The following is a 14,306-nucleotide window of genomic DNA, read 5'->3' on the forward strand; positions in this document are numbered from 1 at the left end:
GGCTGCGACGGCGCCGGCGTCGGTACCGTCGTCGTCGGGGCAGACGACGGTTGCGACGGCTCGGGTGTCGGGTACGTGCTCGGCGCGAGCGTCGGAACGTCACTGGGCGCGGGCGTCGGGACTTCACTCGGCTCGTGCGTCGGCGCTGGCGTCTTGTAGCCGTGGTGCTTGGCGTCGTCTGCGCACTTGGCGATGGGCATGAAGCGGTACTTGGTGCACTTGTTGGTGCGGAGGCACTGCGTTTGAGGCATGAACTTGTAGTTGTTGCACACCGAGCAGTCTTCGCAGCCGTCCTCTGTGCGCGACGCCTTGCAGATGCGGGGGCAGTGGGCTGCGGGCATGAACCCGCTGCATTGCTTCACTTTGCGCTTCTTCTTGTCCTCGTCGCTCTCGCGAATGTCCTCTTGAATCGCATGCAGATGGTCGAGGTCTCCAATCTCTGCTTCCACAATCTCTGCTTCGTCGCCGTCGTATTCTTGGATCGTCAAGCGCACTCGGTTTCCATACGCCTTCTTGCGGCCATTCGTGGCCGCGTACTGCTGGAGGTGGCTGGTCGCTGTAAAGTGGGCGACGGCCGGGCCCTTAGCCGCGATCGGGTCGACGACGTGGACGAAGAGGAGCGCGGCAATCGCGCTGACGTAGCTCCAGCGCATGGTCGACCAGAGTAAACTTCAATTGTGCGCTCTCGGGCTGGATCGCGCGCGGTTTCGCTGCCTTTCCCCAATTTTTTGCAGCCAATCAAACGCCGCAAAAAACTTTGGCAGCCAATCACACGACGCGCTGCCGTTTCGCGACCTTTCCGCGCCACCAAGGCGGCGCTGAAACCACCGCGCCAAAAAGGCGGCGCCGAAACTGCCGCGCCTGTCCAGGGCCTGCGCCAGCCAACGAACCAGCTCTGGCAGCCCAGCCTACTGCCGGCTAGCTCTAGCCAGCCAAGCAGCACCAGAAACCAGACGACCAGTGTGGCACGTTGCGAAGCGTCGCTGCTGCGAGCACTGTGGACGGCGAGCCACGTCGGTCAAGTGCGAAATACAACCCAGACGATGGCAACGATCACGAACGCAGCAGTGTCGTGTCCGTTATGAAGAGGAGCCCTGACGTGACAATGTACTCGATGTTTTGGCTTGTTTAAGAGTGATGGGGTCGGCGTGCAGCCTGCGAGGGCAGATGCTCGCAGTGAGAAAGTGCACCGATCCAGGACTTGAAATGAGATATTCATCTTCTTGCGAGGGCTTAGACAAAGGGGACGCCGCTGATCGTCCGCGCCTTGTACGCTGGGTATTGCTCGGGAAAGAAATCGAGCAGGATCTCTTCCTCGTACCTACAGCCGCAGGATGAGTGCACACATATATCTGCCAGATCGGCGTACGGAATGCGATCTTTGAAGAAGCTCCAGGACGCGGCCGTGTACGCGATGGTGCAGAGCGGGTTGCAAAGGAAGACTTGGCTGCCGATCGACCAGTAGAACCAGCCAAAGTACGACGGGTGGCGAATGTACCTAGCATCCGATCCATCCAGAGAACAAGGTGCCACGATGCACGTACGTGTAGAGACCGTGCGTGATGAGTTCGTGGTCCTTGCGCTTGGCGATCTCGATGCGGTGGGAAAAGTTGCTCTTCGCCGTCCACATGGCGCCGACGCGGAAGAACTGGCCCATGACGACGAGGAGAAGGCCGAGCCACATGAAGAGCGGGCGAAACTTGGCGTCGGGAAAGAAGTAGGCCTCGACCCAGTACTCGACCCAGCTCGTGAAGAGCGCGACTTGGTACGCGTCGCTGTGGTTGAGGAGAAAGGCTACATGCGACCGTCAACTCGCATCGAGTAAGAACGTAGATGGCGCGTACACTCGTAGCTCACAAAGCCGGGCTTGAAGGCCGCCGTCGAGATGAACTCGGAAAAGTGGAAAAACGTGAGGCACACCATGTAGACCGCCCACTGCAACGTCGCATTGTGGTACGTCCAGCCCGCGTCTGTCGCCAAGACGACGTAGAAGAGGAGGCAGAGGTGCACGGCCATGACGAAGCCGATGCCAAAGGCGGCGACCGCCACCTTGCCGAGCCCGACGTCCGACGTGAACTGGATCGAGACCATGCTCCTGCGAATAATGTGTTGCGTCCGGCCAGCAGCGACGAGCAAATGTTCGGCTCTTGTAAATGCGACACATCTCGCTAAGTGCGCTTCGATTCCGTCAACGTCAACCGAACTTGCGCCGCGTGGATACCTTGGCCAAGTCCAGAAGCCCATGGTCACGGTGGCGTCGCGGGGCTCAAAGCAGTGACGCCACAACCAGAATGGTTCATGGAGCTCACGGAGCTGTGCAGCGACGAATAAGAGGGTAGCTTATTGGGCTGTGCAGCATATTGGCGGCGCCAGATCGAGGCGTACGAGCGACGATGGCTTTGGCATGCGCATACTGCATGCTATTGGCGACAGAACCGAGCCGCATGCGTCTTGCCGCAGGACGGGAGTATGGCGCAGCCATAGTCTTGTTGCTGACAACGCCAACATGCGCGCGTCTGGTGCACGGTCGCAATTTTGATGGCCTAGCAGCCCGCCAGTCGGACGACCTTTCAAGATCGCATCGAACCGTCGCCTCTTGCCAGAGACATTTCCGACCATGAGCGCCCCACCGCCGAGCGACGATGACGAGTGCAAAGAAGGAGAGAAGGAGGTGCGTCGATCCACCTCGCTCGAGATGCTCACGCCTCCAGATAGCTCTACTATTGGGATGCGTCGGACGAAGCGCCTCTAACGACCAAGGCATGGCACTGGACCTACTGGTCGGGCCAGAAGGTTCTCGAAGGCATGGAGTTTGGCGGCGAAGTCATCGCGACGTTCCTCGGGCTCACGCGCTCCAAGTACGACTGGATCCTCGAGTCGAAGGAGCGCGATGAGCAGGAGAAGGCGCTTCGGCAGCTCGAAGCGCGCCAGCGCAAGAAGCTCCAGCTGCAAGCGCTACTGCAAGACGAGAAGCGGAAACTCGCTGCCTTGGAGCACGGCGAGCTCCAAAGCGAGACGCCAGAATCGAGTAGCTTATTGCTGTAAACTAAGATCAACGTAATGTCTGTACCGGCTTTGATGGGCAGTGCCGCACTCGACTCTGTGACGCTCGAGCTCGCTTGCAGCCAGCTGCTCCTCCGTGGAGAGCGTGCGCGTCTCAATCCCGACGTACGTACCGAAACTGTCGCGCGAAAGGTCGTAGGATCTTCCGACAAGTTCTTATTCCGAGCAAGCGAGCATCTCTTGCGGCGATGCGGTCGGTGGCACCGAGCATGCTCGTCGCGTGCACAGCTCTCTCTCTCGTGCGGACAGAGAGCATGGTGGCGCTGGTGGTGGACGATGCGCCGCTTCCTGCGCTTGCTTCGGCGTACGACGCGCGTCGGGCAGTGCAGGTCGCACCCGTCGACGAAAGCCATGAGGCACGCCACGACCAGCAACGTCGCACCGTGTGGACCTACTACCATGACGCGCCCTCCGTCGCTCATGACGAAAGAGCGACGGCCGACAACGATGCACTACACGCGACTCTCGAGTCGATTGACCAAGTGCCCGCGCTCTCACTTCCTTCGATGGCGGCGATTGCTAGCATCGGCGTCGTCGGCCTCGTCCTCTGGAAGCTCCGGCACCCAGTCTTTGACCACGCCGAGCTGCGCCAGCTTCTCTCAACGAGCCCGAACCGACCTCTTCTCTACTAACGTTAATGGCAGCGACATCAAATTTCCTCAGTGTCCTCGTTGTTCACACGGTGGGCTGTAATTATTGCGTTCTGCTGGCATCGACAGGACCGGATTGACACGACGAGGACGACGACGTTGCTTGCTTTAGACATCGGACCGTCCTCGCCAATGTCGGCCTTTTTCTGCCTTTTTCCCGAAACCCCAAGAACGACAGGCAATATCGAAGAATTCAAAATTGTGTGCAAGAAGGAAGGAGGTGGACAGATATTGATTTCGTCGACTAATTGCATGCTGCGGCTCGTCCTTGGCGTGCTCGTCCTCTCCAACGCTTTGGCGTACGAGCGGCGCGTCGTCGGCTTCATGCCCAAGGCGCACTGTCCCGGCACGTGCCCAACCGTCCAAAATGAGCGTCGCGAAGACTGCTCCCGCTGCCGTCGGCATCAATTCATGCCGCCCACCACCGCGCCGCTGCGACCAACGGCGTCGTTCATGCCACGCCTTTCGACGATGGAGATGGGTAGGCTTCCCGCCCATGGCACGAACAGTCGCCTCGATTCTGCAATAGACCCCGCCGTCGCCGAGCCGTGGACTCAACCGTCGACGCGCCAAAGCACTTGTACGCACCGCTGCATCATGCATGCCGTACAAATGCTGCCACCTCGTAGCTGCACCAGTTGGCCGTAACACGCCGTCCACACCGGCCGCACCAACCATGCCGACGCCCTGTACGTCCTTAAGAATGTCTTGGGGTAGGTTCTTATCACTCCGTCGACATTAGGAGGAGTTCCGAGCGCAGCCTCCACCAGCGGTAGGTGCCAGGACACGTGAAGACAATCGTTCTCACGGATGGCGTCGTTGTAGCTCCCACGCCAAGCATGTCACCGTCGGCTGGTCGCCCCGTTAACGCTACCTCTAGGAAGGCACATCGTACGCCTCCAACGAATCGAACAGGAAAGGCCAATGTCGTCCTCCGTAGACGCCTCAGCTTCAGCGTCCGACGGTCGCGACAGCGCATCCTCGAGCCACCATAAAAGAAGCAGCAGCAGCGGCAGCTCAGTCTCTGGTACTTTACTCTGACCGACGCTTGGTCCTGGGTGGTTTCTAACAGCAGAGGAGTAGAGGTGCGAAGGATACGGACAGACCACGTCATTACTGTCGCACCACGTAAGTCCCTCGATGGCCCATGGCCCGGGACGTAGCTCCGTCCAGCAGCTTGCGATCCGAGCACGACATCGCAACGGGCACACCCACGCATACAATGACCAACGCAACAAGGGCAGAGCCGCCGCCTCTCTTGTCCAGCGGCTCGATCGCTGCGATCGTCGCGGGCGGGCTCATCCTCGTGCTGCTTCTCGGCGTCTGCGCCTGGATGCGCAGCCACCACGACAACGATGCGAGCGGTGCGTACGTGCGCTCGATACCCGCCGACAGCGACGAGAGCGAAGGCGACTACTTCGCCATGTAGCGTCGTATCCTAGATAGTTGTAGAACAGAAACATCAAGCTATTTAAACGCCCGGCGGCCGGATCTTCGGGTCGCCCTTCATCCAAATGTCGGTGACTTCATCGCTCATCTTCTTGCCCTCCGAGTCGTCGCTCGACGGGAGGAGCAGCTCCTTGAACATGGCGCGGTTCTTCTTGGCCCGGTCGACGTCCGACTTGTACTTCTTCTCCTACAGAGACGGCGCATGTGAGCATGGACCGACGGCGCGTCGTACGTACGAGCATCTCGCGCTGTGCGTCTTCGTCAAGCGGCTTGAAGACGGTCATGGCGATCACGGTCGGGACCGTGAAGAGGAAGCCCCAGTGCACGAGCATCTTGTAGATCTTGACCATGCTGCTGCTGCTGCCGACCTTTCCCGACGCCAATTGAAGTTTCGCGCAATGCCATTGGCCAAAAAGACGAGCTTTAAATTCCACCAAGCATGCTGGCCCGGGGACTGCGACGGGCGACGAGGAGCGTCCGCGCCATGAGCACGACGACGACGCTGGTGGACATTACGCAGGTAGACGCTCCACGCGCCATGAGCCATAGGGTCGCAACGTAGGATGACGAAGCGCACATGCAACGTAGGCGCCCCGAACGGCGTCGTGGTCCATCCATGAGCTGCAGCGCCATGACGCCGACGTCTTGACGTCTGCCTCGGTACGCAATGGCGTGCATGGCCATGACACCTATCATCGCATATGGAATGATGATCAACTAGCTGCTCAACCTGGCCGAGCTGTGTCACTTGCACATCCCTGACGATAAGTTGCCGACGCTCTTGAAGGAAGTCGAAGACATTATTCAATGCACCAAGACGATCCAGGTAGTACACGGAAGCGAGATTCCATTATGCATGGCTGATCGCATCCAGGAAATCACGCTCGACGACAACATCGACGACTTTTACGCCCGCAGCGAGGCCTTGAGCACGCGTATGCAACCAAATCGAGATGTCTGCGCCGGGTTTTTATTCTTATTTCTATAGAGTCGGCGCCACTTCGGCCCGACGAGGCTCTCGAAGGCAACTGCCCGGACGACGTGCTTGCCAACGCATCCGTCAAGCACGGCTACTACTTTCAGGTGCCCAAGGTGCTCGAGGATTAGAAGCGGAAGACACCGGCTTCGGCCAAAAATTCTTCGAGATCTACTTGCAACCGTCAATACGGAGCGGGCTTGCATGGAGTGTTTTGTACCTTCGACGCGCGTGTCGAGGCCCTTGAGCTTGCTCAGCGTCAGCATCTGCGTCGCGAGGTTGCCGTTCTTGTAGCAAAAGAGCGTCGGGAGGTTCCTATATTGTCGTCGCATGTCCAAACACGTGCGAGGAGACGCGGAGCGTACCGCGCGGGCCAGTTCTCAATGCACACTTGGGACTGGATGCTGACAAACTTGACGTCACGGTGCTTGGCAGCGACCGCGCGGAGGAGCTGGTCCATGAGCTTGCAGCCCTCGACGCTCGATTCAAAGAGGTAGGCCACGACCCAGCAGTTCTTGCTCGCGTCCGTGACCTCGCGCGTCCACTCGTCCTTGGAGATGGGCTGCACGTCGCCAAAGAGGTTGCGAGCCGCCATCGCCTTCATCTCGGCAATGCGCTTTTCGCTAGACGACGAGCATGGGTGAGCGTACATGACCTAGTAGCCATACCGGATGCGCGCAAGGGCCTGGTCCTCGTCGTAGTCGTCCTACATGGAACGATCATATCAGCCTTGCTCGCTGCGACTTGTGGGCGTCGTACGTCCATCTCATCGAGCTCGTCCATCGTGGCGTTCTCGCGCGGGTCCTCGTCGTCCTCGCTCTCAACCTCTTCCTCGACAGGCGCCTTCGTCTTGGGCGCGATGATGCCACGCTTGATGAGGATGTCCTCCCACTCGGTCGTCTCGCCCGTCCCGACGTACGTCTTGTTGCCACGGTCCATCTTGCCGGTGTCGAAAATGAAAATGACTGTCGCCAACACTAATTCCGACGCCTCCGGATACAGTGTACAGCTTTCCAGGCTTTTACATTGGGTTGCGCCACGTCCCTGCTCCGAGCAGCAAGTGCAACTGCTCTATCCTGGACCTTGTCGCTGGCTACGCAAGCAGCCAGCCCAGCTCGACAGCTTCACGCATAAGAGGCAAGATGGTCGTCGGCGTCGCCTGCTGCCGGCCATACGGAGGTCAACGTGTGTCACTCTTTCACACTATTTAATCATATTGAGCCGAAATATAGTGTCATGACGCAACCTTGTAGCGTCGCCATTTCCACGGCCGTCATGGGCAAGAAGGCCAGGGCGACGAGAGGTCCGCGCTGGCGCATGCGCCCGGCGTACGCTGTCGCTAGTCTCGTGGTCATGGCGCTTCTCGGTCTATGGCAGGCGCAGGTCGATCCTGCGACCCATGGCTTCCGCGTTCCGTCCCCGCAGTTCCAGCTGCCGAGCGATCCGCGCGTACACGTCCTCGGTTCGTACCCGCACGATCCCAGCGCGTTTACGCAGGGCTTGCTCGTCGAATCGCCCGGTATTCTCATCGAGTCGACGGGCCTCTACGACAAGTCGTCGGTGCGGCGCGTGAATGCCACGTCAGGCGACGTGCTGTTGCACGCGTCGCCCTTCCCAGCGGAAGCCTTTGGCGAAGGCATTGCGCTCAACAGCGCAAACGACACGTACATTGCGCTCACGTGGCAGTCGCGCATGCTGTACGTCCTCGACAAGACGGATTTCCGCGTGCTCGCGGCCAAGCCATTTGGCTCGACGCGCAACGAAGGCTGGGGCATCACGACCATGGAGAGCAGCACCCTCGTCGTCTCGGACGGCTCCCATGTACTGCACTTCTGGGACGCCCATACGCTTGCCGAGACGCGACAGGTTGTCGTACGCACTGCCAACGGCCAGCCGGTATTTCATAGACGTCCATCTTCTTCTTCCATCGGCGTCATGCATAATGGTCCTCATGCCATCCATAGGTGCGCCATTTGAACGAGCTCGAGTACGCCCGAGGCCACATCTATGCCAACGTCTGGTACTCGAATGCGATTCTCAAGATCGATCCGGCAACGGGCGCGGTCGTCGCCAGCTACGATCTCTCGACGCTGTGCACCAACGCGCACCGTGACGCTGTCCTCAATGGCATTGCGTACGACGACGCGCACGACGTGTTCTTCATCACGGGCAAGCTCTGGGACACCATGTACCTCGTGCAGTTGGACGAGTAGACACATTGGATATACACATGCAAAGTATCATAATTCTACGGGTTAGCGGCTAGATAAGCGATCGGCTCTACGCAGCGACCTTCTTGGACTTCTTCTTCTTCTTGACAGGCTCGGCGTCGACGACGACGGGTTCAGCGGTCGCCTTCTTCTTCGCCTTCTTCTTGGCGGGCTCGGCGGATGCGACGACGACGGCCGACTTGGTCGGGATCTCGATCGTTTCGACCAGCGAGAAGCTGCGCGCGAACGGCTTGCCGGGCACGAACGTCTTGCTGTTGACCGCGTCCGGCACGATGTTGACCAACTGCTGGCACAGGCTCAAGTCCTGGCTCTTCAACGCATACGACTTGGTCGAGCCGGCGACCGGCACGGGCACGTGCAGCGACCCGTTCTTCTCCTTGGGCAGCTTCATGCTGAGGCCATGGAGCGCCGACGCGTCCATCTAGTGCCAGCATGAGCCATTGCAGGAGGCATCGACGACATCTCGTACGTCTTTGCGCGGAAGAGCCAGAGCTCACGGTCGCCGTCGAGCGCGGCCTTGGTGATGGCGCCGCCCGTCGCGACTTCAAAGCCCGGCGGCAGTACAAACTCCCTACATGCATCTATGCATGAGCCATCGTCGTCGTCGTCGGCGCCATTCCGCCATACTCGTCCGATTCGTAGTCCGACATACTCCGTTGGATATCCACTGAAGCGGTGCGGATTGATTTCAAGAGGATTTTTGAAAAGCCTCTCAGATCTTATGTCGACGCTGATTGGCCAAAAAGATGAAAAAGCCAATTTGACTGGTCCTGGGCAAACTATGGTTGGGAGCCAACCAAAGTTGGCGGCTACGCCTTCCTTCTGGTCAATTGCGAAATTATCCCCAGTGTTATCAAGATGGTACGCTCCTTGCGCCCTCGCCGGCGCGTCGTCGCCGGCGCATGGCCCGCCCCGCCTCGAGGGCACAGGCTCATGCGACGCTGTAGAGCAAGGACAGCCAGAACGTGATGAAGGAAATCAAGGTCGAGAAGTTGGTCATCAACTGCTGCGTCGGCGAGTCGGGTGATAAGCTCACCCGCGCTGCCCGCGTGCTCGAGCAGCTCACGGGCCAGAAGCCCGTGTACTCGAAGGGTATGTAGATCTCCTCGTAAACCTAGCTGGTTACGACGAGTGGGGGACCACAGTGCCCTAACCGGCCCGGTCCCCGGCCACGACTATGGCAACGTGCAGATCGTCCTCGCAAGAGGCATCTCGCAAGGTCTGCGGATAGCGTGTGCTCTGTGAATGATGGCCCTTCCGGGTGACCGCGCGCTCACGAGCGCCACTCCATGCCTTCGGATTGGCAGTGGCCTCGCGCGGTTGCATCCCCGATTGCGCTCGAAACCATGACACTCGCAACACAAGATGATCCTCGCGGTGTTGGCCTTCCTGGCCCGATCTGGGCGGCGCGATAGTCTGGCACACTCGCGTGTCCAGACGGTCAACCCGACCCATGATGCTCATCGTCGTTCTGTTGCATAGCCCGCTACACGGTCCGCACGTTCGGTATCCGCCGTAACGAAAAGATCTCGTGCCACGTGACCGTCCGCGGCGAGAAGGCCCTCGAGATCCTCGACCGTGGCCTCAAGGTCAAGGAGTACGAGCTCAAGAAGCGCAACTTCTCGGACACCGGTAACTTCGGCTTCGGTATCGACGAGCACATCGACTTGGGCATCAAGTACGATCCCTCGACGGGTATCTACGGTATGGACTTCTTCGTCGTCCTCACCCGCCCGGGCATGCGCGTCGCTCGCCGCAAGCTCCGCCAGACGCGTGTCGGTGCCCCCCACCGCCTCCGCAAGCAGGACGCCATGAACTGGTTCACGCAGAAGTACGAGGGCCTCATCATGTAAATCGTGACGCGTCCCTAGTCTCTTTACTAAACCTTGTCCTAAACACTTGAGGAGTTATTACTTGTGTTGCTCCCACCGTAGTGTTGAAAGGTAGACAAACAGGCCTGCAGAGACGCCATTGACTCTCGCATTGGGTACCAAGCGACGGCCTTCATGCGCTGCCTCATGGCATGAGTCATGACGGCAAGTACTGGCCGCAGCTTCCGGCGCCCAAGGCCGGTCGTTCAGCGCGGGAACGTGATTTAATTGGTTTCCCATACAACCGCAAGTGTTTTATTTTATTTTAATACAGCGCCCGCCGGTTGCGGTTCATTTTTCGATACTTAGCAGCAGCAGCAGCATGCGCGTCCGGAGCGTCTTGACGATCTCGATGCATGCGTCCGGCGTCGGGGACCTCGGCGTGCTCCCGGGCTCTATCGCCGTCACCTGCGGCGAGGACGGCTACGTCCGCTTCACGGACCTCACGACGCTCAAGGAGCTCAAGGCCATGATCCTCGACTCGGACGATGGCACGATCCCGTCGCTCGCGGTGGGCGGCAACGACATCTTTGTCGCCACGTCCGACAACTATGTGCTCAACCGGTACAGCGTCAGCGCCGGTGCCAAGCCCAAGTTTGAAGGCTGCTTCCTCCGCTGCACGGAGGACATCAAGCATGTCGACTGCTCGACGAGCTACGTCGGCGTCGTCAGCGAAGACACGCAGAGCCGCATCGTGTACCGCGCCAACATGGAGCGCCTCCTCCTCCTCAATGGGCACAAGGAAGTCGCTAAGAGCATTGCCATGGACCCGATTGAGACGTACGTTGCGACGTCGGGCGCCGACAGCACGGTGCAGATCTTCAACATTGCCAACATTGACGACGACACGGTCGAGGTTACGGCGCTCAAGAGCCTTCCGCTGCAGTACCAGAATGGTATGAAGGACGACGACGTGCTTTGCCGCATCGCGTGGGCGCCTCTCGACGGCCGCTTCCTCGCCGTGCCATTGCGCACCAACACGCTCGGCCTCTACGCACGCGACTCGTGGGCGCTCACGCACAAGCTTGTGTTTCCGAGCACCGATGGGATTGTGCACGCCGACATCAACGTCGTTGCGTTCTCGCCCAACGGCCGCTACGTCGCCGCCGCCTCCATGGCCCGCCAGGTACGTGCGTCGATCATCTTCTTCCTCCATCGATCGCGGCGTAGGTCTTTGTCTGGTCGGTGGCGACGCACGAGTGCATCGCCGTCTACGAAGTCGACGACGCGGTCATGGCGCTTTCGTGGCTTGTCGATGCGAACGGGATTGCGCTCCTCTTGGCCTCTGGCAACGTTGGGTACGCCGAGAACGTGGCGCCCGATGCATGCGATACCGCTCCTGCCACACTTGCTTCTCTCGCGCTAACGATTGCCGCGCCGACGGTTGTGGTGCCCGAGGTATTGTCTGCCCCCATGCCGGTCGTGCCGCCGGCGTTCGAGCGCGCCGTCCTCGAGGACGAGGACGAGGACGAGGACCCCGACATGCAGGTGAACGCGATCAAGGCGAGCTTTGGCTTTGGCCAAGACATGACCATCCTGCCCGCCGCCTTGCCCGTCGAGTCGTCGTCGTCGCCCGCCCCGTCGCCGCGCGGCGCGTCGCACGTCTCGCCTTTGGTGTTTGCCAAGCCGTTGGCACCGCCGTTCCAGAGCGGCAGCATTCTCAGCGGGCCCGTGACGCTCCTGGCGTGGTCGCCGCTCGGCGAGATCGAGCGACTGCCGTCGACGGACGACCACTTGATTCAAGTGAGCTTCGCCGACAAGAACCGGCGCGGCTTCAAGTTTGCCGACTCGTATGGCTTCCTCATGGCCGCCTTCGACGCCTACGGCGCGTTCTTTGCGTCGCCGAGACCCGACGACGACGGCCACAGCGTCCTCTTCTACCGCCGCTTCGAGTCGTGGGCGGCGAATGCCTCGTGGCACGTCCAGCTCCCGAGTGACGAAGACGCGCTCTGTGTCGCCAGCGCCGACCACTTTTGCGCGGTGGCCACGTCGATCAACGTGCTGCGGCTGTACACGACAGCCGGGATCCCGTACGGGTCCTTCTCGCTCCGCGCCCGCGTGCTCACGATGGCGGCCTCGGGCCCGTACCTCGCTATTGTCACCCAAGTGTCGCGCGAGGCATGCCTTCATTGTGACGTGTACAAGTTGCCCTTTCAGCGCGGATCGCCCCGGGTGGCGGTGGTGGCGTCCAGCCCGCTCCCGCTCTCGCCACAAGCGGACTTGCGCTGGCTTGGCTTTAACGACGCCCACATGCTCTTTGCCATGGACAGCGTCGGCACCTTGCATGTGCTCAGCCACGGCATGGGCGACCAGTGGACGCCGCTTGCGTCGCCGGGCCCGCACGTGTTTGCTCTCGGCTTCCTCAAGGATACCTTGTTGTACATTCCGCTGCCCGAAGACATTGACGTGCCCCGCCTCGCGCGGAAGAACCGGCCCGTGCCCTCGACGTTTGTACTGGGCCGCGCGCCCGAGCGCATGGACAAGAGCATGCCGCTGTACCCGTACCACAAGGTCGAGCACCTAGTCTGGACAGACAGTCGCGACGTCGTGACGGAGCAGGCGGGCATGGACAAACAGCTCCTCGTGATGCTCAAGGAGGCGTGTGCGAACGACATGCCGGCAAGGGCCCTCGATCTCGCCAAGTGCTTTACGTTGGAGAAGAGCCATACGATCGCGCAGACGATCGCGACGCATTTCGGCATGCGGCAGCTCGGCGCACAGCTCGAAGCGCTCTACGAAGCCTTTGTCGCCCAAGTGCCCGAGATGGACGCACCCACGTACTCCAGGACGAGCTATGCGCAGCCGACGTCGCCGCCGCGGCGACAGCGCAACTTTATGCCACCGCTCAAGCAGTACCGCCCGGCCGAGGACGAGGCAAGCATCGTGCACGAAGAGAACGACCTTGGTCAAGACGACGACGACGTCTCGGCGGACGAGCGACACGTCGCGCCGCCGCAGACGCCACCGCGCGCGCCGGCACCGATGCGCACGAACCCTTTCTTCAAGGGCAGCCAGGATGGGAAGCGGAAAGCCGCGCCTGGATCGCTGGATACGCTCAAGTCGCCACCGCCCAAGAAGAAGGCAATGGGCTCCCTCTTTGCCCGCAAGTAGAGACATCTTCGAACGCTCTCGCACTACCACTAACCTAACGCTTCGCTGCTCTGCCTGCATCTCTTCTGCAACTTGCATGTAACCAGCCATGTCGACGAACAAGATGCAGAGGCACACGTCCATGAGAGTGGTAGAGATACGCAAGAGAAGACGACAACGACACGACGCCTTACGCCGACGCCTTGCAAAAGGCGAGGGCCTTGTCGACGCTTTCCTTCGGGCTCACGTGGGGCTGCAGGTCGGCGATGACGCCGCCCTTGGCGACAACGACGTGCGACCGCTGCACCTTGGTCTTGCCGTCCTTGGAGCTGCCAAACTGCTGAATGAGCGCGTGGGCCTTGTCGCTAAGAAGCGTGTACGGCAGCTTCTGGCCTTTCTGCCACGTCGTGAGCGGCGTCGGGTTGTCCTGCGCGAGGGCAAAGACGTTGTAGCCGGCGGCCTTGAACGCGTCGTGGTGGTCGCGGAACCCTAGTGCATGCGCATCACAACCTACATGTCGCAGTGGACGCGTCGTACCGCAAGCCTGCTTGGTGCAGCCCGGCGTGTTGGCCTTTGGGAACATGAAGAAGACAGCACCCATCTCCTTCGTGAGCTCGAGGACCGAGACCGGCTCGTCCTTCTCGTTCTTGAGCTCGACGTCGACGATGGTGTCGCCGACCTTGAGCGCCGCGACCTTGGGCGCGCTGCTCTTCTTGGGGTCGGCCTTCTTGGCCGGCGCGGCCTTGCGCGCCTTCTTGGCTGGCGCGGCCACGACGTCGGGCTCGGCGTTGGCGAGGCGCTTGCTGCGGCGGGTTTCGGTCATCGCGTTTTGGGGCCGGCAAGCCTTTCTGGCAAAACACTGTATTTTAGTATACTATACAAAGCCCAAGAGCGTCCGTCTAAAAACAACCTCTCACAATGCATTTTATGACCTCTAACAACACATCGTTTGCACATCACTTTACAACCCTGTTGT

The 14,306-nt window shown here is 60.3% G+C and overlaps 12 protein-coding genes across 12 annotated transcripts; 7 read left to right on the plus strand and 5 right to left on the minus strand.

Moving 5' to 3' along the window:
* Window positions 1-1,099: 1,099 nt before the first annotated feature.
* Window positions 1,100-2,224, minus strand: SPRG_05716 (hypothetical protein). Its single transcript, XM_012345000.1, has 4 exons — window positions 1,845-2,224; window positions 1,545-1,794; window positions 1,370-1,498; window positions 1,100-1,321 (listed from the first exon to the last, which is right to left on the minus strand). Exons 1-4 carry the CDS (start codon window positions 2,089-2,091, stop codon window positions 1,234-1,236), a joined length of 714 nt encoding a protein of 237 aa, XP_012200390.1. The 5' UTR covers window positions 2,092-2,224; the 3' UTR covers window positions 1,100-1,233.
* Window positions 2,225-2,617: 393 nt separating this feature from the next.
* SPRG_20034 (hypothetical protein) lies at window positions 2,618-3,045 on the plus strand (the record flags this gene model as incomplete). The annotated part of the gene is made up of 2 exons (XM_012345172.1): window positions 2,618-2,671; window positions 2,716-3,045. The coding sequence occupies 2 exons, from the start codon at window positions 2,618-2,620 to the stop codon at window positions 3,043-3,045; spliced, it is 384 nt and encodes a 127-aa protein (XP_012200562.1).
* Window positions 3,046-3,251: 206 nt separating this feature from the next.
* SPRG_20035 (hypothetical protein) lies at window positions 3,252-3,695 on the plus strand (the record flags this gene model as incomplete). The annotated part of the gene is made up of 1 exon (XM_012345173.1): window positions 3,252-3,695. One exon carries the CDS (start codon window positions 3,252-3,254, stop codon window positions 3,693-3,695), a length of 444 nt encoding a protein of 147 aa, XP_012200563.1.
* Window positions 3,696-4,037: 342 nt separating this feature from the next.
* On the plus strand, window positions 4,038-4,356 carry SPRG_20036 (hypothetical protein; the record flags this gene model as incomplete). The annotated part of the gene is made up of 3 exons (XM_012345174.1): window positions 4,038-4,194; window positions 4,243-4,293; window positions 4,343-4,356. Coding segments are annotated over 3 exons (222 nt in total), but the record flags the coding sequence as incomplete, so codon positions are not given.
* Window positions 4,357-5,184: 828 nt separating this feature from the next.
* Window positions 5,185-5,512, minus strand: SPRG_20037 (hypothetical protein; the record flags this gene model as incomplete). Its single annotated transcript, XM_012345175.1, has 2 exons — window positions 5,185-5,349; window positions 5,399-5,512. The coding sequence occupies 2 exons, from the start codon at window positions 5,510-5,512 to the stop codon at window positions 5,185-5,187; spliced, it is 279 nt and encodes a 92-aa protein (XP_012200565.1).
* Window positions 5,513-5,646: 134 nt separating this feature from the next.
* On the plus strand, window positions 5,647-6,269 carry SPRG_20038 (hypothetical protein; the record flags this gene model as incomplete). The annotated part of the gene is made up of 5 exons (XM_012345176.1): window positions 5,647-5,682; window positions 5,751-5,822; window positions 5,884-5,988; window positions 6,037-6,097; window positions 6,151-6,269. The coding sequence occupies 5 exons, from the start codon at window positions 5,647-5,649 to the stop codon at window positions 6,267-6,269; spliced, it is 393 nt and encodes a 130-aa protein (XP_012200566.1).
* A 53-nt stretch (window positions 6,270-6,322) lies between these two features.
* On the minus strand, window positions 6,323-7,077 carry SPRG_20039 (hypothetical protein; the record flags this gene model as incomplete). The annotated part of the gene is made up of 5 exons (XM_012345177.1): window positions 6,323-6,337; window positions 6,366-6,453; window positions 6,504-6,761; window positions 6,807-6,844; window positions 6,898-7,077. 5 exons carry the CDS (start codon window positions 7,075-7,077, stop codon window positions 6,323-6,325), a joined length of 579 nt encoding a protein of 192 aa, XP_012200567.1.
* A 336-nt stretch (window positions 7,078-7,413) lies between these two features.
* On the plus strand, window positions 7,414-8,351 carry SPRG_20040 (hypothetical protein; the record flags this gene model as incomplete). The annotated part of the gene is made up of 2 exons (XM_012345178.1): window positions 7,414-8,034; window positions 8,103-8,351. 2 exons carry the CDS (start codon window positions 7,414-7,416, stop codon window positions 8,349-8,351), a joined length of 870 nt encoding a protein of 289 aa, XP_012200568.1.
* Window positions 8,352-8,418: 67 nt separating this feature from the next.
* On the minus strand, window positions 8,419-9,019 carry SPRG_20041 (hypothetical protein; the record flags this gene model as incomplete). The annotated part of the gene is made up of 3 exons (XM_012345179.1): window positions 8,419-8,761; window positions 8,839-8,940; window positions 8,997-9,019. The coding sequence occupies 3 exons, from the start codon at window positions 9,017-9,019 to the stop codon at window positions 8,419-8,421; spliced, it is 468 nt and encodes a 155-aa protein (XP_012200569.1).
* A 181-nt stretch (window positions 9,020-9,200) lies between these two features.
* On the plus strand, window positions 9,201-10,284 carry SPRG_05717 (60S ribosomal protein L11). Its single transcript, XM_012345001.1, has 3 exons — window positions 9,201-9,230; window positions 9,317-9,461; window positions 9,852-10,284. The coding sequence occupies exons 1-3, from the start codon at window positions 9,228-9,230 to the stop codon at window positions 10,220-10,222; spliced, it is 519 nt and encodes a 172-aa protein (XP_012200391.1). The 5' UTR covers window positions 9,201-9,227; the 3' UTR covers window positions 10,223-10,284.
* A 278-nt stretch (window positions 10,285-10,562) lies between these two features.
* Window positions 10,563-13,351, plus strand: SPRG_22175 (hypothetical protein; the record flags this gene model as incomplete). Its single annotated transcript, XM_012345188.1, has 2 exons — window positions 10,563-11,366; window positions 11,411-13,351. 2 exons carry the CDS (start codon window positions 10,563-10,565, stop codon window positions 13,349-13,351), a joined length of 2,745 nt encoding a protein of 914 aa, XP_012200578.1.
* A 169-nt stretch (window positions 13,352-13,520) lies between these two features.
* On the minus strand, window positions 13,521-14,153 carry SPRG_20042 (hypothetical protein; the record flags this gene model as incomplete). The annotated part of the gene is made up of 2 exons (XM_012345180.1): window positions 13,521-13,819; window positions 13,868-14,153. 2 exons carry the CDS (start codon window positions 14,151-14,153, stop codon window positions 13,521-13,523), a joined length of 585 nt encoding a protein of 194 aa, XP_012200570.1.
* Window positions 14,154-14,306: the final 153 nt, after the last annotated feature.

Source organism: Saprolegnia parasitica (genome assembly GCF_000151545.1).
Source record: "Saprolegnia parasitica CBS 223.65 unplaced genomic scaffold supercont2.21, whole genome shotgun sequence".
NCBI classification, from domain to species: Eukaryota; Oomycota; class Saprolegniomycetes; order Saprolegniales; family Saprolegniaceae; genus Saprolegnia; species Saprolegnia parasitica.

Coding starts and splice junctions, on each gene's coding strand:
- SPRG_05716 (XM_012345000.1), bottom strand. CDS start 2,091: ATGGTCTCGATCCAGTTCACGTCGGACGTCGGGCTCGGCAAGGTGGCG. Junction 1,499..1,544: donor ATCACGCACGGTCTCTACAC/GTACGTGCATCG, acceptor ATCGGATGCTAG/GTACATTCGCCACCCGTCGT. Junction 1,322..1,369: donor TTCTTCAAAGATCGCATTCC/GTACGCCGATCT, acceptor CTGCGGCTGTAG/GTACGAGGAAGAGATCCTGC.
- SPRG_05717 (XM_012345001.1), top strand. Junction 9,462..9,851: donor GAAGCCCGTGTACTCGAAGG/GTATGTAGATCT, acceptor TCTGTTGCATAG/CCCGCTACACGGTCCGCACG.